This window comes from Drosophila mojavensis, unplaced genomic scaffold (assembly GCF_018153725.1).
Source record: "Drosophila mojavensis isolate 15081-1352.22 unplaced genomic scaffold, ASM1815372v1 contig_136, whole genome shotgun sequence".
Taxonomy (NCBI): domain Eukaryota; kingdom Metazoa; phylum Arthropoda; class Insecta; order Diptera; family Drosophilidae; genus Drosophila; species Drosophila mojavensis.
The window spans coordinates 11287039-11310152 of NW_025318667.1; the positions used below are offsets into that span (position 1 = coordinate 11287039).

General features: G+C 41.7%; 1 protein-coding gene across 2 annotated transcripts in view; it reads right to left on the minus strand.

Moving 5' to 3' along the window:
• LOC6585229 (homeobox protein B-H2) overlaps positions 1-23114 on the minus strand; it is a 58003-nt gene that overhangs the window by 3514 nt on the left and 31375 nt on the right. The window contains exon 5 of one of the 2 annotated variants that reach the window (XM_044010937.1): positions 75-249. In XM_044010937.1, the coding sequence (XP_043866872.1) occupies positions 75-249 (175 nt within the window). Of the gene's footprint in view, positions 1-59; positions 250-23114 lie in introns of both variants that reach the window. The other variant, XM_044010936.1, reaches the window with a different exon arrangement.

The following is a 23114-nucleotide window of genomic DNA, read 5'->3' on the forward strand; positions in this document are numbered from 1 at the left end:
ACGTAAGGACATTGAGGACTTGCTTAGTTAAGATAGTTCGATATGATTGTTGCATTTACATTTCTGTTCCATACCTAGTAGCCAGGGCGCCACCGCATCGTTGTCCTTGGCCGACTTCAGTATCGTCTCCGGCAATGGCAGCGAGTGCCGGACCATGGCCCCGTACAGGCCGTACTCGGCCATTATCGTGCTGCCGCCCCAGACCTTTTCGGTCTTGCGCCATTTGGCGCGACGATTCTGGAACCAAACCTGTAAAAACCAAACCGAAAATTAATTAAATTTATTAAAATTAATTACTTATATATGAATGTAAATTATTGGACTTCGATTAGCTTAGACACTTTTCTATTTGGATTGATTTCAAATCAAACACACTATAAATTTATACATAAGACATGAGACTTATGTAAGACTTGGAGTGTAGCTCTAAAGCAAAGCTCTACGTATCCGAAATTTTTAATATTTTTATGCCCTGAACTCATTGAAAATAGGGGAATCCGTGTATAAAATATTTTTACATTTGCTCAGGGCGACGAGTTAAGTCTATTTAGCTCTGCCTGTCTGTCCGTCTGTCCGTCCGTACATATTTATGAACGCGTCGATCTCAGAAAATATAAGAACTGGAGACTTGAAATTTTGTTTTCCATGTCCGTGTGTATCACACGGTCTAGTCTCCATTATTTTGTTATCGATTCAGAAACTTATCGAAAATTAGTTATAAAAGTATATCTCCAACATCTTTAGAGCTAGAGTCTCCAAATTTTAAATGCAGATATTTTATAGAATTTCGATATTTGTTAAAAGGTACCTTATATCAACCATCAGCTGTATTTCTAATACTGTTTTTCATCTGAAATATGGTCTACAAGAGCTTCATTTGGAGAGGAGTAAAAGCGTTTTACTGAGGGGGTGTGCTCAACGGATAGATGTTTTTTCTTGGCTTGAGTCAGCTCAACTGAGCTTCATCCATCTGCCTATTTCAATATAAAATGAGATATATCAATTGAGATATATCGGAGAGGAAATGGGCTCATAGAATAGACTGAGACTTTACTGTTTAACGCAACAGGAAAAAAATATTTATATGAACAAAGCTCTTCTTTTTCTTTCTTTTTATTTATTTATTTATATGGGACACTTTATTTTTAATCCATTTACTGCATACAAATTCTTGTATTTCTTAAATTAATTATTATATTTTTTTTTATTAATTTATTTTTTTTTTATATGTATATTTATTATTCATTTATTTTTATTATATATTTATTGCTTATTTTTAATTTATTTTCAATTATTATTTTCTTTAATTTCCGGTTATATCTGCGCTTTATCTTAACCTTAACTCTAAGCCCATTTCAAATATCCTATATTTAAAGGCTATAACGTTTTAATACGCTGTACTTGTGTAAGGGTGAATCAAGTGATACCCTGTATTTAAGCAGATCTATTTATATAAGGTGAGCTTGAAACTCTATTTAAGGTCCACCGACTCCATTAGCAGGCGAATCGTTATAGCCAGCTCTGAGTGCTTGTGCCCATTGCTATGTTAACTTGTCTTAAATATCGGGTCTGGTAATAGCGCCATATGGCGTAGGCTACGCTTTGGGGCCATTTAAGTCCGTTGGTCAGTGGCCGTTTGGCTCATCTAGGGCCGCGTGGCGCCTCCCAATGTTGCAGCAGCAGCTGCTGCTAAATGCGATGCAAATTGCGAAATATTAAATAAAAAACTCGTTGGAATTGAAAAAATGTAAATGGAATCTATTCGAAATGCTAATACACGCTCGGACCGTAAAGGCTTTCAGAGGGGACCTAGAGAAAGCAGGGGAGTGGGAGAGAGAGAGAGAGAGAGAGAGAGAGGGAGAGAGAGGGAGCGTGTGTGAGAGAGAGAGAGAGTGTATACTGTGTTCACACACACACACACACACACACACACACACACACGCACACACGCACACATAATAGCAAATAATATACATATTCGCATATAAGTGACCAAATTAGATTATCTTCCGAAACATTAAACCGATTTTCATGCAGAGCCTGACAATAATAATAAGAAAACATTAAATGTTGATCACAGAAGGGCGACAACAACAACTGTCACAATAAAAGGATTTGCCACACGCAAACACGCACACTCTACCCCTCCCCCTTCCCTGCTCAGCCTCTCACTATCTCTGTTTACATACATATACGTACGTATATGCAGAGTCAAGGCAAAGGATTTAACTTTGACTTAGCAACCCTCACAGGAAGTCAGGCCAACCCCTAACCCCGCAACCTGCCACCCCCCCACCCCTCTGGCCCAGCTCGCTCGATGTACCCAAAAAGAAGTCATCATTTTTCTGGTCCATCAAATCGTTTAGTTCTGCTATTAGTCATGTGCGAGACGCAGCGCACTAGAAACTGGGCAGGGGTGCGCTGGGGGGTGGTGGGGCGGTGTGGCGGTCTCGCCCAAGAGATTGCCCAGCAAAGTGAAATCGACGCGACAGAAGTGGCTGGCAAGTGGAGGAAAGCAAAATGAAAATTTATAATAAAAAGCAAAATATGCAAAATAGGTTGGCATTCAAAGGGCGAAGGGCGAGGGGCGAGGGGCGAGGAAGGGGGGGCAGAGCCACAGCCAGTGTTGATAAAGGCTGCGAAAGCAATGTGGCGACATTTTTGCTGAAATTCTTTTTGGCAAAGGCCAAAGACAAGGCAAAATGAAAAAAAAAAGGAAGAAAGCAAAAGCGATTGAACAAATCGCAACAAAAGGGCAAAGGGCAACAGGCAGGGGGCTGAGGCCAGGGGGCTGAGGGTGGCGTCAGCTGCTGTAAACGAAGATAAAGTGGTTTGGCTCCGGCTGCTGCCAGGGGCTCGGCCAGTGGATGCCTACGCATTCAAACTATAAAGAATATTTCCATATATCCCATGATTTATTGAGGTGTGCTAGGTTCGAGGCGGCGTGCGGGGACGGTAGTCGGAAGGGGGTAGGTAGGTAGGTAGGTGCTTACAACTGACAACTTGGCTCATATTTTTGGGCGTTTGAGAAATTGGCAGCGCCCGGCGAATGGCTGGCAGCCACTCAGTGCGCTTCGTTGCAGCCCAGTAAATTTAGTGGCTGAAAAGCCGCCGTTTTGGCCAACTGCCCGGACTGATAGTGGAGTGGAACGCAGCGGAATGGAACAGCAGACTAAATGTGCCATAAGCACTAGTGAGTGAGAGTGAGACACTCAATATCAAGTAGAGCCTATTCATAAGCATAATCGTTACATGGAACGAATGGAATGGAACAGCATTTTATACGACAAATCGTAGCCGTGAGGCGGCCTAATGATGGGAATAGTCTTGGCCTTTATGTTACATAGCTATTCTGTAAAAGAAACGATTGGAATGGAACAGCAGACTAAATGTGCCGGAGGCACTAGTGAGCGAGAGTGAGGCACTCAATGTCTAGCAGAGCCTATTCATAAGCATAAGTGTTAAATGGAACGAATGGAATGAAACATAGTTATTCTGTAAAAGGAACGTTTGGAATGGAACAACAGACTAAACACTAATGATAAACTAATGTGCTTATGATGTAACTAATTAATTAAAAAACATTTCAGTGGCTGGAAGGAAAGAGTGGGGAGCTCTTGTCTAGCAAACAATATTTACAGGGTATTCGCTAGTCTGCTAATGCCGTTCTAATTGCTGCTACACGCGTGGAAGTGCCTTCAGTGTTTGGTTAAGTGAAGCACACTTATGGGAATTGGATCGATGATGGTGTTCGAGTTGGCTGTAGGATGCGATTACCAATTGCATATCAGCGGAACGAAACGGAATGGAACGGCAGGGCATGACAGGGTACGGGCTCAGGTATAGCTGCCAACTACTGATAAATTAATTTACACACACAGAGACACATGGAGCGAGAGAGGAAGAGAGAGAGAGAGAGAGAGAGAGACACATGCAGCACGAGCTGCACTTAAGAGTTTTTGGGGCGTGGCAGCTGGGCAGCTCACAAAAGCCTTGCCTCGCCTCGCCTTACCTTTGCCGCTGGCATTGCCATTGCCATTGCCTTTGCCTTGAATTGGGGCCCCGACACGAGGCGAACGAAATCAAATTAATCCGGTTTGTTATTTCATCATGCAACGTCAACGTCATCATCATCAGTTGCAACAACAGACAAAAGGCGCAGCAGCAACAGCAGCAGCAGCAGCAGCAGCAGCAACAATTTGCAATAATAAATAGCAAGAGCAGCAGCAGCACACACACACACACACACACACATAGTGTCATGTAAACAAACGTCTGCCAAAGGAGCGGAAAATTTCATTAACAAGGCACACAAGCAACAACAACAACAACAAGCAACAACAACAACAACAAGCAACAACAACAACAGCAACAACAGCAACAACCAATTTGCTGCTGCTACTGTGGGGCCTGCATCCGTGCTGGCCATGTCACCAAGAGCTCCTAGGCTTCCCTTCGTATCCCCCTCTTCCTCAGCCCCTCTCTCCACCGCCACCTGTGCCCCTGCCTCGTTACAAGCTGCTGCGAGCACTGATAATTTAATCAACTCTCATTGAATTATATCATTTTGCAATTTGGCGCTGCTGCATGCAACATGCGACAAGCATTGCCATGCCATGCCTCCCCCCCTCGCGCCCCCCTCCCCCCGTGCTCCCCTTGCCGTACGCTCCCTCCATTTGGCCAACGTTCATTTCCATGCAAATTCAATTCTCATTATGATAGCAGCCAACGAGCTGTCGTCCCTCATTCGAGCGTCCATTTTGAGTGCGGAAATCAAAATAGGAAATGCCATAAATTTGCCCCAAAACGGAAACTCGTTGCCTATGCATCAATATATATGTGTGTGTGTGTGTGTGTGTGTGAGATGGAGAGATAGATAGTATTGGTTGTACGCCTGCTGTGCCTAGTGGCTTTTTTTTAGGTACCTTAAGCTGACTTTGTGTTTGCAATCCAACTGGAATCTAATTGGACTCGCAGAGCACACTAACTAGAGCTGATTCAGGTGCAGTTAGAGTTTCCTTAAACAGTCTCTTGTCTAGATTTACTTCGAGACAAGACTAACAGGCTTATTAACAGTCATTTATATAGAAAGACAGGTAAATTCATAAAAAAAAATGAAATACTATAAATTGGGGTATATGCATTTCCCATTTGCTATGTCCTTGAATGCGAGGCTCTCTTAGATGATTACTGACTGGATAGAAAGATATACAGTAAGTAACATTAATATTCGGCTTTTTTATTTCTCAAAATTTTTTTTTCCGGTTTATTTATAATCCTTGTTAGTTAGGATAAATATACTTTATTGATATATACCTCAGCGGAAAGTTTATTTTTCAGTCTACCACTTAGCACTTAGACTTTTTTAATTTTAATTAATATTAAATTTTTTTTTAGGTATTTGAAGCTGAAATAAAAAAAATAAGTAAATAAAAAAAGCGAATATTAATGTTACTCACTGTATATTCTCTATTGCCTTCAATTGAAATCTAAAATTATGGAGCTCTTCTAGCACATCTGCTTAAATTTCGAGCTTCTGTATAGATAAATCATACTTTCTCTTCACACATATTTATTATATTATATTTATCCTAATTCAATTTATTCTCTAGCTTATTTCTCTTTATCTACTCGCTAAATTCTCCCCTCTTTATAGCATCAAAAGTATTTGAAATTTGTATCCACTTGTTAAATTTGTTCTTCTTCGTTTCATTCAAGACCTCCTGTAATGTATCCTCTAGAAACATTTGACTTTCATTCATCTAAAAATCGATCTAACAAACTTTCCTAATCTCCAGTTCAGCTGAACTCCACTAACAACTGCATTTAACTGCAGGTCAAGTGCGTGTCAATTCAAGAGTTAAGCGCCGCCACCTGGCGGCACATAAATGAACTATAAATACGCAATATTCGCAGATAATTCGCAAAATTCATTCGATTTGTAACTAAATACGCGTTGCACGCGCTAAATGCAAGCGATTTTCCATTTTCAATTATTTAATTTTCATGCTGAAAATCAAATCATTTGATCTGCCATTATATAAACGAAATGCGAGCTGTCTCACTCTCTCTCACACTCTCTCTCTCTCTCGCACTCTTTGGTTGGCTGGTTAGGCAGTTAGATGAGTTTAATATAGATAACAGCTTTGGCTAAATGATTACTTGACCATATGCCACACCCCCTGCCCACTGACCACCGCCCACCGCCCACACAAATACGTCGAGAATCACGATGTCAATTTGCTGATTGAAAATTTATTATTATTGAACTTTGGTTTGCCGACGCTCACTTTTATGGGCTGCAACGTTCCGAGACGCCCCTTTTTTTTTCCCGACTTGCGTCGCCCCGGACTCAGCTCAAGGCCAGGTTTTCGGTTGCTCTCGAGTCTTGGCCCCGAATTGCTCAAGTGCTCGCCAGACACACTATCGTGTGGATGCGCTCCACTGACCACTAACCACTGTCGACTGTCCAATGTCCCACTGCCACGCCCACTTGTCTAAGGGCAAATGCATTTGATTTATTGAATGGGAAGGAATGCCTTAAAGGGGCGTGCTGCACGCATTGAATACAACGTCATTCAGATGTGGATTAGTTGAGATAACAATGGATCTTACTAAATACTAAATGCATATGGGATAGTACAAAAAGCTTTCGCATTTAACTTAAAGCTCGTTCAGTATTTACTCTAAAATTATATTGATTCAAGCTGTTGAGTAAATAACACTGTGATGTGAACTGTGTTTCCTTTGGGATTAGATTAGAAAAGAGAAGAAGCTTTAAGCGTCTTTGTCCATATCCAAAGATTGTATACAAACTTTTTCACTTACCATTCTTTAATTCGACATTTGAGCAATTGAAAAGTATTTCATTTAAGTGTTGTAATAAGTCTTGACGCTTAGCTACTTATGATCAAAGTTTCATTGGTAAGCCTGACAAAAGTTGAGGTTGCTTCATTAAAAACGACAGCTTAGCACTCAAATCGGCTTTAAATGAATTATGAGCTTAAAGCTTGGATATAAATATAACTTGCTAATAGAATTTCCCTAATAAAACAATCAACTTCTAAAGTACTTAGAGAATCCACTAAGCTTTTGCTTAAACAAATAAAACTTTCATAGAGTGAACAATTGCAAAACGAGCTTAAAGCTAAGCTATATTTTTAGATCATCGAATTTCCATCATGAAACCACAAGCTTATAAAGTTCTTATCAAATCCGCCAAGCCTTTGCCTAAAAATTTATAGCTTTAATAAGCTTTCAGAGTGAACAATAAAGAAGCTTTCATAAAGCAAAAGAGGAAACTCTTTAATCTGTCAAAAGCTAATTAAAGTAATGAGCAAAGCTTAAGGCTGTTTTGATAATTTATCCATAAATATTTGTGCAAGCTCGCTTGATCTTCTGCTTAATCCCACGATTCTCTTATGAGCTTTAAGCATTTCCTATAAAGCTGAAAGCATAAAAACTCTGGCAACATAAATGTGAAACCAATTTGGAATGAGCTCTTGGTCGACTGCACTTGGACAAAGGTCAGTTTCAACTGTTGGGTGGCAGTGGCTGGGGGGGAGGGGGGCGCCGGGGTTGCCGGGGCAGCCGGCTCAAACTGTGGCCCATAATTAAAATATTGGTAACCAATCAAAGATTTTCAATGGGCCTACCCTCTGGGCACAGTGCAAATATTTGCGCACTCGTGCTGCAAAATTGTGCAAATTGCATGCAGCATGCCCCATGCAGCATGTGGCATGGCAGGTGGACGCCATGGATCGCTGTGTGTGTGCGTGTGTGTGTGTGAGCTGCTTTCAGGTGACATGTGCAGCGCATTGCATTCGATTGCAAGCGACAGCCTGCTTTTTCTTTCTCTACCTCCCTCTCTCCCTCACTCCCTCTCTCTCTCTCTCTCTCTCGTTTATGTGAGCGGATTTGGCCTGGCTTTCAGCTTGTGTGGCATGCGGCTTTTATTGGTTTACTTCATCAACTCGACAGGCAGCCAGAGCCATAGCCATTGAGTCGGTCCGTTCCGTCCCTCAGTCAAGCATTTGAGGCGTGTGGAAATTTCATAACGACAACGTGCAACCCCTACCCCCCCCGCCCTCTCAGCCCCTCTAGCACAACAGTGTTCTAGAGCCAACCCGTTCCACTTTATATGCAATATTCAATTGACATTCAGCCAAAGCATTTCGCGGCATTTTTTTACCATATCTCACTCTCTCCCTCTCTCTCTCACTCGCTTTCTCTATTTAGCCTTTTTTCTCTACCACCAAACGCACAATGCAGTTGGAACTTCAATTTCAACTTCCATATGAGTTTAACGCTCGCGATATTTTCTTTTCTTTTTGTTTTTCCATCAGTGGGATTTCCTTTTTTTTTTCTTTTTAGCACTGTTTTATTTTTAGCCCAACCCTTTTCACAGCTTTGCGCTTACAAAATATGAATGCAAAAATTGTCTGGCTCCATTTATTGCAATATGTTTTTATCAAGGAGTTGGTATTCTGTGTATGTATATACGTATATATAGATCCCCCTGATCGCGTGAACTAAGGTCTTTATTTGTATAACAATTTTTGAATAGGGTTCAAACTGCTTCTATTGGATATCTCATATATACATAGATATATACATATGTACATAAAAATCTAATACGTTATATGCCATACAGGGTATATACATAAAGGAATGTATGTATGTATATAATATTAGCAGGAAATTTTCATTTCATCAAATTGTGTTTTGGCCTTATATCATAGCATATGTTATCAAAGAATAGTTTACTTAAATTACAGGGTATACCAAAAATAAAATAGTATATTTGACAGGGCATATTGACGATTTGTATACACTATATAAACGATATATACAAGGTTAGCAAATGTTTTCAAGGATATACTTTTTTTTTTTTGTTGGAAACAGGGTATATATAACGCAAAATTCTCATTTCAATATATTTGACAGGGTATATTAATTATATAAATACGAAGTGTATATAAAAAGAAGATAGAGACAAATGTCAAGGTAAAGTCAGTGGACATTATTTATAGGGTACGTATAGTTCCAGATTTCATTTTAGTATTTTTCATAGGGTATAATGAGAAATTCGAAATGTTTTCAATAATGTGTATATAATATGTATTACATATTACATGGTATACACAAGTATATATACATATGTTAAATATACAAGTATTACAGCGTATAAACAAAACGTATATTACAGGGTATACAAGCGTCTATATGCATTTTGTAAAGCAGCGTTTGCAATTGTTTACAACTGCTTCCCTTAATTTCTTTCACTTTTACGCCGAATTCTTGTTCCAGGGTATCTACTAGTCTGGCTCCTTCTATCAACAGCTTCAACTCTAGACTTTGACAGACGAAATCGCAATCGCTTGACTTTGGGCGTCGCAGCACTCAAGGAACCAGCGACTCTGTAAATGGAACAAGAGGCGAGTGCAACTGGTTTTCTATATAGACTACAGACTGGAATCGGCTGGCGATATTAATGACCTTTGTTTGACATTGCCATTGCTATTGCCATTGCCATTGCCTTTGCCATTGCCATTGGACTATTAATTACAATTTGAAATGATATTTTAAATGCATCATGATTAATGAATGCTTGCGATTTTCTAATTACGAGGCCTAAGGCAAAGCAAAGCAAAGCCAAGCAATGTGAAGTAAAGCAGGGTCGTGGGGCTGAGGGGTTGACGGGTAGCGGGGGTTGCACCAGCGGAGGGTTACAATCGAGCGGAGACTGAGCTGAGAACTTCACAAATTCAAGGGGCTAAATGAGCCTTCAGCTCGTTTGCTCTCGCGCTCGCTAAGTAATTTAATTTACAAAAACGCATTAACAATTAACAATTAACAATTACCGGAGAGCAATACGCGAATCGTATTCGACTATGATTATTAGATCATTGGACCTTGACATCGTGGACATGGCCACTTGCCGCAGACTTTGGCTCAGGCCGCTTGAGATTCTATTTAATATGCTTTAATTGGCGTTAAATTAGAGCGATAATACGAGTCTTTACTTTCCAAATGTATTGATCTATCGATCGATATTTAAGATTTACAGAGATGCATTGCAATAGATGCTTGCCGGATAAGTAAGAAAAGATAAGTATCGATAGCCGATGTCGATAGCTACTCTACCGGTACGTCAACTTGTAGCTGGGTAACTTGACTTATCGATAGAGTAGTTACCGACATGTAGTACATGACTGCGGTGGTATTGAATATTAATGGAACTTCGAGTTCGTATCAAGTATATTCATGTTACTTTGATCCAAACCACAAGACTACAAAATGTTTGTGACAAGTGCAAAGTAAAATACAATCGCGTCTCGATTATTCGAAATAGCAAGGGGATCAGTTTCTATTTTCGATTTACACAGAAGTTTAAATTATCGATAATGATCGAAAACGAATTTTTCGAACGGGGATAGAATTTTTTTCTGATTTTGATGCAGCGGGGTACAAATTAACATGTTTTCATGGTAATACGAGACTGAGATAAGTTTATTTACCCTTATAGCATAACTAAAGTTAAGACAGAAAATATATTCCTACTGCATCGAGTTATCGATAACTTATTCGTTTACTGAATGCAATCTTAGATCGATATCAAAGTATATGAAAAACTCTTGCTCACTATTCATTATTCAGCTCAATCAATCAACACCTATATAAACATATGTATATCTATACAGTAGAATCTCGATAGCTCGAAATGACAAGGGGATACGTTTTTCGATTTACACAGAAATTATCTAAAATTATTGAGAACAAATTTCTTTCAGGGGGATAGAATTTTTTCGACTTATTGCGATTTTCGATTTAGCGGGGTACAAATTATAGAGACTTGACTGTATTTATATATATTATTTAGCTAGAATAAAGATCAACAAATGTATGTTCTTCTAAGGAATATTTGACCTCTTTCCAACAACATTGTCTCAATTGCCTAGATCTATCGATCGGTTGGCTATGCAAATACCAAGGACTCAGCTGAGTTCTAGACTTAAGAGTTGGTTTTCTGTGTGTTTATTGATTTTTTGACCAGCCTAAACGAGGGCCTACATAATATATGTATGTATATCATATACTATCTATCTTATCTCTCTCTATGTACTATAACTTTTTTTTGTATATACCGATATATGTATACTGTGACTATGACGAAGCACCCTTCACCGAGGCAAGGCCACTAAGCTCAGCCGGCATTTGGCTTTGTTGGCCACATGCTTTCACAGCTGGATACGCATTGGCAATTGTCATTACGTTGTAGTCCATGTCAGACTTATAGAGAACATGGTCTATGGCATGGGCGGGCAGGGCAGGGGGGCAGTTTTGTGTGTCCTTCCGTCCGTTGGTTGATCTGGTTTCGCTGTTGAGTAGTTAACAACAAATTGGCAAGTGCAGGAGCGTCGCTCGTTGCCGCGTGTCAGCGCAGCAGGTTGCAGCCACACACACACACACACACACACACACACACTCATAGATAGCTAGTCGAACTGCCCGTCTCTGGCTTTGGTGAGAACTGTTGCAATTTGTTCAAGTTTGTGTGTTTGTGGCACTCGAGCAAAGGGTTGCTCATCGCCTCAGCCGGCCAGGGGGATTACGGGGTGTACGCACGCATAGCCCATACCCTGTACCGCATGCCCATACCCGCGATGGGGTCTGCCTTTGGTCTTTAGTTTGTTTATGATTAACGTGCGCTAATTTCATTCATTTCGCACTCGTCCTTAGCTCCTTCGGGACCATCCGCGCACACTTATGCTTATTGGATTTAACGAGCACGAAGCGAAAGAGGATGGGGGATGAGATGGGGTGGGTTTTTGGCTTTGCTATCTTATTTGAATTTCACACGAGCCGCAACCACAAAAGCCCCGGACAGCGCGCCGAGCGGCATCGCTGATTGCTGTTGACTTCGAGGTGTCAAAATACAGAGGACGAGCGGCGCTCGACCTTCGGTCAAATTATTCGATTATTGCTGCCGAAAATAATGAACGGGCCGAGCATTTGAGCGGGCCTTGGCCATGTCATTGGTAGTGGCTTGGCTTTGGCTGCCATTTCGCTGGCTGCGGCCGGATGCCGACAACTAATAATCTTATTAGAATTAATGATGGAATTTCCAATTTGCGCAGCGACAGGACAGGCGCCAAGCAGCTCGGCCTGGGCAGCCCCTCGGCACGCTCGCTAGCGATTTAATGTTAATAAGTTCTAAATGCCAATAATGCCAAGTGCCCTAAGAAGTAAAAGAAGAAGAAGCAGCAGTAGCAGCAGCAGCAGCAGCAGCAGCAGCAGCAGCAGCAGCAGCACCCGAGCAGTTGCCGCCTGCGGTCCAGCGCAGGCGAAATAGAAATTCCAGAAGCGAACGTGCGCCAATGCCAAAAGCGAATCGAGTCGCCACGCATAGCAGCCTGACACAGATTGCGATGGGGCCAGTGGGGCTCGATGCCGCCCAGAATCAATTAAGGCCCGGCCAGCACATTGTTGCCCTCCCTCCCTCTCTCACCCTACTTCTCTCTCTCTCTCTCTTTCTCTGTGTGTGTGTGTGTGTGAGATTTTTACTAAGTGAAAGATTTGCCACAACAAAGTGCTGCATTTGTATTGGCGTAGCTATTGGCTGACAGCTGACAGCTGACAGTGTTGGTAAACGGTTTCACTGCAGACACAATGCAAAACTAGAAAACTGCTAGCCATATGAGAAATTCGATTATTGTAGGCTAAAATCAGAGCTGATATGTGTTTAATAGTCAATTTGCAGTGCTGGTAAATGCGATAATATTCATAGCTATAGGCCTAGCTGTGTGTTGGGAAACGTGTCAAAAATTAAACACTCAAAAAAGTCTATCAATTTGATATACCAAATGCGAAATTCTTTGGATAAAAGGCAAATCTCGAAATTTCTACTAGATTAGTAGACATTTTTGCAGTGTTGGTAAATACTTTTATAATGACAAGTCTCTGTGTCTATAGTGTTGGAAAACGTATTACATATGCCAAGTTTATCTACGTGCTCAGTAAATGGTGTAAGAGTACATAAGAAACTGAAGTCACATACAAGAACAGAAATTTACATACATATGTCTATATTGTAAAGCTCTGCTTTTTACAGTGTTGGTAAGCGTGTCAGCAATTGTAAGACTTTGGGTAATGTAGTAGCGGATATTGCTAAAATGAGCCAAATATCGTATAACATGTACTTCTTTCAATTCTTTAAGTAATATAGATATATTGATATATATCGGCTAAAAACATGACGATAGTTTGCCAGTATGAAATTTAAGAATCAATTGTAGAAAACATTTTTCGCATGCAAAGACTATGAGCTCATAGAAAGCTCTCTCTCCCTCTCTCTTTCTCTCCTCTTTCTCTCTCTCTCTCTCTCTCTCTCTCTTTCTCTCTCTCTCCTCTGTGTATATGTCTTCAGAGTCATATTCGTGATTCACTAATCGTCCCACAAGTGACTCGTTGTGCATTTAAATACCAAATGCCCATCAAAGCGATTATATATTGAGGTATTATTTATTAAGAGCTCGTCGGCTTTTGGATTTGAGTGTTGAATGGCCGATTGACCCAACAATTGAAGGCACAGCTGCAGGTGCGTGTCATTGACAGCAATTCACAGTAACAGCAGCAGCAGCAACAACAACAACAACAACAACAACAACAACAATATCGAGTGTTGTCACTGCGTTGTCATCATCATTTTCATTGATGGTAAACCAATCATTTTTCAATTATATTCACCGCTGGATACAAATTGTCTGATTTACGTCTACCTTTCTCGCTCCCTCTCCCTCTCCCTCTCTCTTTCTCTCGCTTTCTCGCTGTGCATGTGCGCGTTTCTGTGCCAGGCGCCTTGCCACGCCCACCCGCAGCACGCCCATATGCCGCCTAACCGCCAATGTTAACTTCAATTCAAGAGTTGAGCGCACGAAATCTTTTTCTTCATCTGATTTGGACTTTAACCGAGTTTCACTTTATTGGTTATCCGGCTGAAGTGTTGAAGCTTGTAACATCTAGTTCAGCAATTGGATTTATCTATTACAACTAACTGGATGGATTTATAGTGAATGGGTAAGATGATCAAGCCAGTTTATTGAATGGAATTATCTTCTCGACTTGATGTGTGGGGGATAGATTCGACTGAAAGAGGAAGAGAGAGAGTATAAGTGACAGTGCGTGAGATGGATTAAGATAGAGAGAGAGAGAGAGAGAGAGAGAGAGAGAGAGAGATAAATAGGGAGCGGTAGAAAATAAAATAGATGGAGCACGCGAGGAAACACGACGTAGGGAGATAGGGGGAGTGAGAATGGGATAGAGAGAGAGAGAGAGAGGGAGAGAGAAAGAGAGAATGATTGAATAAGGAAGAAAGAGAAAAACACAACGACAGGGCGATGGAGAGAGTTTGAGAAATGATGAGAATGAGGGTGAGAGGATGGAAAGCAGAGAGATAGAAGACGGGAAGAAGAGCTGGAGAGAGGGAGAGAGCAAGAGTAAGGGAGTAAGAGCAAAAGAAAGAGGAAAAGAGAGCGAGAGCTAAAACTGTAGAGACAACAGACAGAAATAGACAGTGAGTGAGAGAGAGTGAGAGAATGAGAGATGGGCGATTCGATAAACTCCAGATGTTAGACACTCTTTATCCCGCCACGAATTACAGTGTATCTGCTAGTCGGGGCACTCCTGTCATATTTTTATACTGCTGCTGACTGTTTCGTTCGCATTTCGTGCTTCTTCTTTTCAGTTTTTCTTTCTTTTTTTGTCGCTTAAGCGCGACAAAACCAATTGAAGTGTCAAACGCAGCCAGAGAGACGACGCCGCGTGGCGCCACGCCCACAAATTGCAACAGTTGGATAAAGTGCACAACTTGAGCTGAGTAATTTCTCGCTCGCCTTTTTCTCTCTCTCGATTTCTGTTCACGTCTGTCGCATGCTGAGCGTGTGTGTGTGTGTGTGTGTGTGTGTGTGTGTGTGTGTGTGTGTGACACATTATCAGACCATAATTCGCTGACAATTCTTCAATTAACGGACGCCAGGTAGCAGAACAGCGCGTCGCCTCTGACAAGGCTCATTGGGCCCTCTGTGGCATGCCTCGCACACGCCACGCCCCCTCCCTGGCCAGGGATGACGAACGCCCACTCGAGCAAACAGCGCCGCAACAACCACTTGGCAATGTTTTCTAATCTATAAAATTAATTTTGTCAAAATCTTGTCGAGTGTTTTGTTTGGCCTGCAACACAGACAGCCAGCCGAGGCCAGCCCAACCACGCCCCCATCTCCCATTTAACAGCATCTGCTGCTCCCTGGGGATCTGGCTTACAAATTGTAAAATATCTTTTCACTCAGCTTTTTAGCTACAGATTTTGTTGTTTGGCTTGGCTGATTTTCTATTTGCTACTCTCCTGCCTCTGCCTCTACCATTGCCTCTACCTCTGTCTCTGCCTGCCCCGCAGTGTCTTTGCTTTTACTAATCAGCAGTCTGCAAAGGAGACGCGAGGCGAGGCGTCTTTGGCTTTGAGTCCCTGTTGCAAATTAGCGTGAAATGCGATTTATAATGTCAATTGTGTGTGTGGCTCGGCATGGACTTAGCGCAACTTGTCCATAATTGAGAAATATGCTCTAAATACGCGCTCACACCCAGCCACCACACACACACACACACACACACACACACACACACACTCATGCATTCGCGTATAGATGAAAGTGCAGCTTAGCTGAACAGCGCACAAAATTGGTTGAGTTTAAAGACTTTGCGCTTGGCTGAGCCACAGTCGTTTCATCAGCTTTGTCATCAGCTTCCTCTTCAACCTGCTCATCCGGCCATGATTAGGCCTCTCCTCAGCTTGTTTCTCATTCCTCTTAATCGTCAGTCTGCTCCTAGCTTCAATTTTTCAATTAATTCCTTCTAGGCTTTTCATCAGTCTCCCATGATCTCATTGGCAGCTACTCATCATTCTCATCACTTGATCGTTCCAGCTGCTTCTAGCTTCCTCATCAGCATTTCATCATCAGCAGCATTCTCATTCCTCCATCATTAGTTTCTTCAGCTTTAGCTTTAGCTTTCCAATCAGCTTCCTCCTTAGTCAGCTCATCAACTGGCTTCTCATCGCCTCATTTGCTGTTCATTAGCATTTTCATTAGCCATTAGTCATTAGTCTTCTTACCAGCTTTATTCTCAGTCTCAGCATCTGCTTTCATCTAGCTTCCGTTTACTCATAAGCCGTTCACTGCTTTTTTCTCGGCTTCCTCATCAACTCGTCAGCCCCTCACTAGCTTCTCATGAGTCACCCATAGGCCCCTCATCAGCTCTTCATCACTACCCTCCTCAGCCCTCTTTAGTCTTTTCGGCTCCCTCCTCAGCCTCTTCGCCTCATCAGTTTTCACATCATCATCAGCTCCTCATCAGCCCCTCATCAGCCCTCATCAGTGCCTCATCAGTTCCTCATCAGCCTCATCATCGTCCTCATCAGCTCCTCATCAGCATCCTCTTAATCTTCCTTATAAAGTTCGCTTTAGTTTTTTTTTCAGGTGTTTTCTCAGCTTCTTCATCAGCTTCCCCATCGGGTTCCTCATCACCGCCTCATCAGTCCCTCATCAGCTTTCTCATCTGCTCCTTTTCTTTATCAGCTTCTTCCTCAGGCTCTTCATCAGCTTCCTCATCTTCATTCTTATCAGCTCCTCATCAGCTTCTTATCTTTTTCATCAGCCCCACATCAGCTTCCTCATCAACCCCTCATCAGGCTCCTCTTCAGCTCATTATCAGCTCCTCCCCAGCCTCCTCATCGTTCCCTCCTCAGTTTCTTCCAGCTTCTTCCTCAGCCTCTTCATCAGCTTCCTCATCAGCCCCTCCTTAGCTCCTCCTCAGCTCCTCCTCAGCCTCTTCGTCATCAGCTTCCTCATCATTTTTCACATCAGCCCCTCATCAGACGCAGCCATCTCCTCCACAGTGACATCGATCAACTGTGCCAGACAACTGAAATGGCCTGCTGGCACACCGGAACCCCCCTCCACTCCTCACGCCTGCTTGGCACTTGGCACGCCCCCATCTGGGAGTACATCACTTAGTGCCTGGGCCATCAATCAGCTCAGTTCAGCTCAGGCTCGAAACTATTTGCACTAATTGCATATCACGCAGTTGCGCCTAATTTGCAGGCCAACTCCTGCCCTCCTCTGCGACCACGCCCCGCCCCTGCTGCACAGCCAGGTGCGCCGAACCCGTTTAACAACAACAATGAAAATGTCAAAAAGTTGTTGTTTTTGTTGCTGTTGTTGTTTTTTTAACAAATGGAAAACAGTTTTCGCTGAACGCTTGACCGGAAGGAAATTCGTTAGCTGCAGCTAAACAAGAAAAAAGGCTAAAGAAATAGCTAAATGAAATATAGCTGACTGTTGGAGTTTGCTTAATGATATTAATAATAGGAATATAAGAATAATAATGATGATTATGATGATAATGATGATGATGATGACCGTTTCGTAATGAGAGTATTGCCAGTGTTAGAAAAAGCATTCAGTAAGATTAATTGTTATATGATGATGATGAATTTAATGATGCTTGACAGGTTGACGATGATGATGATGTTTCATAATGAGAATGCTGCCAATGCTAGCTGCCAGTGTTGAAAAAGACTTTCTATTTAAGACTGTTGTTTTTACCTTTACAGATAATTGTAGAACTTAAACTGAACACAATTTTAGAAAGGTTTAGATATTGAGCCTTTTAATTCAAGCATATCTCAGTTCTCTCATTCATTAAAATTTTGTCATAACATCTATATTTTAGACTTTGGAAGAAATTCTCGTTTCTCATTTCGATACAAGTTTTGTAGTTTACGTATAACGAAGTATTATATCATATCCGTAAATAAGAAGTTAGATTTCTAAGCTAATTTTCAGAATTTCTCTATTTAGACTCCAAATACTGGCAATTATTAATACATATGTATATATATATATATAGATATAGATACATATATATATATATATTCATACTGCCGTTAGTTCTTACCCATTGCTATAAATGGTTATACAATCGAGCACCATAAACGGGCGACTCCATAGTGCATTCAACTTGGGGGCGAGCTTGAGAGCCAAATCGAACGACTGACATAGAGAGACGGCAAATCCCATAATCGAGCAAAACAAGAAAAAAGCTAAAGCAACTCAGAGTGTGGTAGCGTACAGCAAATACCCTGTAATTAAGAGGAGAATGTGAGAAGAGATGAAGTACAAGCTACCCTAGATAAGAAGTATAGTAGCTCCGACACTTGGACTTTTCATGATCGATATATATCGATTGATCATGCCCGATAACGAGCCCGTTTTCCACGCTAATTTCAAGTGCTACAAACACATGTGCAGTGTCATCATAGCCGCAGTCTGACCCACTTTTAATGGGCATTAAAACAACAGTCAACAGTCGTGTGTGGGAGGTAAGAGGCACAGAGAGAGCGAGAGTGAGAGAGAGGGAGACAGAGGGCAATGGAGGCAGAGGTGCTACACTTGCGGGTGGTTCAGTGACTCTCGATGCGGAGTGAGTCACAATCTAACGAGCGGCAGCAGCAATTGTGAATGCGATCGTCAATTGCCCCGATGATAAGTCTAATTTAGCGACTATTTCAAATTTTGGTTAATTTGCAAAGGCCTTTCACTTTTTTTTTTTTTTTTTGCAAGGGACTGTGGCCTGGGTTAGGGTATTTCAAAAATCAATTAAAAAACGTAAAAAAAAGAAGGTGTTATTATATTTTCACGCCTCGTCTGCAGTGGAAAAATCAACAAGCAGCTCAGCTGCGATTCATCCACAAACTACGAAAAAAATTAAGTCGGGGACTACAATGGAGCTTGAGGTCGAGCGGACTGGAAGTGTGCGCAGCAAAACGTCAACGACTCCGAAACCCGACGAATTATTTGCAGAATCATCAAATTAAAGGTTTGATGTTGATTTCAACAAGCGGAGCTGGCCCGAGGGGCGCTGAGGGGCGGGTAGAGCGAGCGGTGCAGGTGACGGTGGTTAGGGGCAGGTGAAGCTCATCTAAAAAATATATGGAACTGGAGTTGGAGTTGGAGTTGGAGTTGGATTTGTAGATGGGACAGCAAAATGCATGCACGAGAGAGGGAGACAGAGATAGTAGAGTGGGAAGGGGAAGGGCAGAGGTGGAAAGAGACAGAGCGAGAAAAGTGTCTAGTCATGAGCGCTTAACGCATTGCAGCAGCTATATAAAATATTCACTTCCCCCCGCTCGTCCCGCTCGACTCCTCGCCTCACTCGCCTCCTCCGGCAGCCGGCGAGTGTCTGTATAATTTTCGTTCGTTCTCTCGAATTGGCTGTCATAAGTTTTGAGTAGAAAATTGGTGTGCAACACAGGCAACAACAACAACAACAACAGCAACAGCTAAAGCACAAAATGCTGTGATAAACAAAATGTTGCTTGTTGTTGCTGCTGCACTTGTCAAGTGTGCCACAAAAGCAGAAGTAGTTGCAGACAGAGAGAGAGAGAGAGAGAGAGAGAGAGAGATAGATAGAGGGACGGCGAGAGAGAGGGGTGCCAAAAGGATTTCTTGATTGTGATAATGAGTTATACTTAATTTCCAAAAAGCAAATCGTACACAGCGACACAACAATTGAAACAGCAGCCACTCGACCAGATCAGAGCTGAACTGAACTGAACTGAGCTGAGCTGAGAAGGTGAGCGAGGCTGCAGGTAAAGCAGGTAAGGTACTTAAATGCTGATCCAAAGACAGTGACAGAGAGAGAGAGAGGGGAGGGAGAGGTAGAGGGAGAGCGCGGTGGAATGCCAATGGAGCAAGCTCTTTGCGTAGCCTCTGTGAGAAGATGAGCTGACTAACAGATAGCCTATAAGCATTTGGATGAATTCTAGTGGAAGGAAGAAAGCTTTACAGATCATATATGAATTAGGCTCCCATTAAATAGAGGCGAAGATAATACATGAATTTGAAATGCAATACACGAAAATCTTTAGATGAATGGGTAGAAAAGTGATGAGCAGACGGAAGGGACGATTAACAGATTTTACAGGGTATAAAAGCAACAGAAATAATAAATAAATGCAAATAACTTGTAGGTATATCAAAGATTTCAGAGAGAGAGAGAGAGAGAGAGGGAGTTAGAGAGTGTGAAAGAGAGAAACGCATCAAGGGAGAGAAAGAGCGGTAGGGGAAGCGAGGGAAATGATGAGGGAGAGAGATAGAGAGAGGTAAGGAGAGAGAAAGAGAGAGAGTGAGAGAGATAGAGAGGAAGAGACACATATATATAGAAAGCAAGAGAGACAGTTAGATAGAGACGAAGAGAGAGAGAAGAAATATCTAGAGAAAGCAATGAGTAAGGATAAAAGAGAGAGGGATGCTGATACAGAAATACAGAAAGAGATAGACACTGAGGCAGGCAAGATTTCTTTTCTCTCTCTCTTTCTCCTTTTTTCTTTCTCCCTCTCTCTCCCTCTCTCTCTACTATAGATAGTCATAGTCAAATTAATCAAGTCGTTTTGAATGTGTGCAAAGTTCGCATTGTTGGGTTTTCACTGTACTTCGCCCAATCACACAAGTGTGATATTTAAATAGAGCTGCGCACGAATCGATTGGGTCAGCGGCCTAATTGGTGGCCTCAACAGCTCGTCAGGCGAAAGGCAGAATCTCTACTCAGCTCAATTGGTTAATTGGTCAGCGGCACAGGAAATCTATTCAACCATCTCTCCATATAGGTGGCTACCAAATGTCGAATGACTAATTTTTCGGCTGTCCAAACACACTCAGCTTCTCAGCTTCTCAGCTTCGGCTGCTTCTCACACACTCGACTCTAGCAATTCAGAAATGTGTAACAATAACAACAGTGTATATATATATATATGTGTGAGTGTGTGTGTGTGAGTCTCTTGTTGTGGGTGTTGAAAATTGATTTTGGATTTTCGCTGGCTGCATTTTCCCAAGCAAAGACTCCAAGATCGGCCGGCATTGGAGCGATAATATTTATCGAGTAAACAACGTGAATAAAGCGCAGCGAAGTGTATGAAGTGAATAAAGCGTTCGTCGGTTTGATTTGTCATGCGATAATTACGCTTTTCAAAATTCGATAATAGGCCTCATTCACTCAACCAATCGATGATGCTCTCCCGCTCTCACTGCTGGCTGCTGTGCCATGAATCGATCTACACAGTTGATGACGATTATTCTGTGGATAATGATGATGATGACAGCACTTTGCACATGCTTCGAGAGCAGCTTGTTAGCGACTGCTCTAATTGTTTGATGAGTTTTGATGTGCTTTCAATTCACAGCAGCAGCAACAACAACAACTGGCAAAAGGTGTTTTAACAATTTCCAAAAATTATGATTTTTTAGTTGAGTCAATTGTGGGCGAGGTAATTGAAAAAAATAAATCAAAAATATTTCACATTCTCAACAAATTATTGTGTGCGCGAAATTGTTATCGATAAGCATCCATTCCATGGCTATGCATTGGAATTTAAACTATGCAATCGATATGCATAATATACATTTTTGTTTTTCTCATGTTTATGTTCTGCCACCGTCTTCTTACTAACAATATCTATCTGGCGTTAACTATCGGCAATCGATAATTAATCGATATGTTTTTAAGTTTTACCAAAGAGAGTAAGCAATTAGATTTATGTGTGTCGACTAGTAATCGATAATAGAATGATACATATTGATGGAATATTAATCGACTTGTGTTATCGATAACTCAAATGGTTCACAAATGGAAATATCATTTATGTATACCTTTGTATTGTTAAAATGTTGTTGTCATGCATTAATATTAACGATATACTAACTATCGATATTTATACATCAAATCGATTCCCATTTTGAGTTCGCTCATAAACTTTATAAGCTTCTGATAATGAATATAGCTAACGTATATCGATAACATATGCATTATTGTCTAATATATCCACTGTTATCGATAACATTTATTGCTTTCTTCACTCATCACTCAAATAGTGCCTTATAGTGTAGGTAAAGTAGTTAGAAATAACCATCTTGTATCTTGATCCGTTATCGATAGTTTTCTTTATCGGTATGCCAGCCTCATTAATCGCTCCGATTGCTATTTTCATTGCATTGCCGATTAATTGATAATAACTCCACCACAAGCTTTCACATGAACGGCCAAGTACACTTCAATGGCCAATGACGGTAGGCGGCGGCACCTCCCACGTCCCCCCGCCCCATACACGTTACTAAGCCGGCTAGCGAAACACATTTGGGCCATCAGCTGAAGCGTTAAGTGCTTAACAAGCTACTTTCCCACTTCAAAGCATCAGTTGAGGAAAAAAAAAAAAAAAAAAAAAAAAAAGCCGAAACAGCGTCGGAAATATTTGCTGGGCTGAATGAATTTGCTCGATGAGAACTAAATGAGTGTGCTCTATGTGCTCTGTGCTCATTTTGCGCTAATAAGTCTACAACAACAACAACAACAACAACAAACGTGTGTCTTGAGCTGCCTTTGTTATGGCTACTCCGACTGCTGCCTCTGCTGTTTGTCAAATAATTTGTTGTAATGCGCAAAAAATCATTATCTTTGTGGCAAACAGAAATGAGGCTAAGGTCACGTTTCAGCGCAGTGGGTGGCAAACGCACACAAGCACAAGCATCCTCTATATATTATATGTATACACCCCCTCTCGATATAAACGCAGCAAATTAATAATAATAAAACAAGCCGGTCAGCTATCGCCCACTCTCCCACAATGGCAGCGCTAACAGTCGGATAATTGCGACAATGTTGCTGCACTTACACGTGTCATCATCATCATCATCATCATCACCAGCATCATCATCGTTGCTGTCAGCATTATCATCATTATCATTGCCTTGGCAGTTAGCTGCCTCATCAGCAACTGAATATTTATTTGCCACACACTTGCCCGAAAACACTTGCAACCCTTAGCAGCGGCTGCCGATGCCCAACCCCAACCCCAATCCCAATCCCAATCCCAACTCCAGCCAAAGCAAAACCCTAAAACCCTAAACGAAACCCGGACTCTCAACCCTGGCTGCTTAGTCAAACCGCACACACACACACACACACACACACACACATTGTTGCCATTGACTTTTACATGTGTTCCC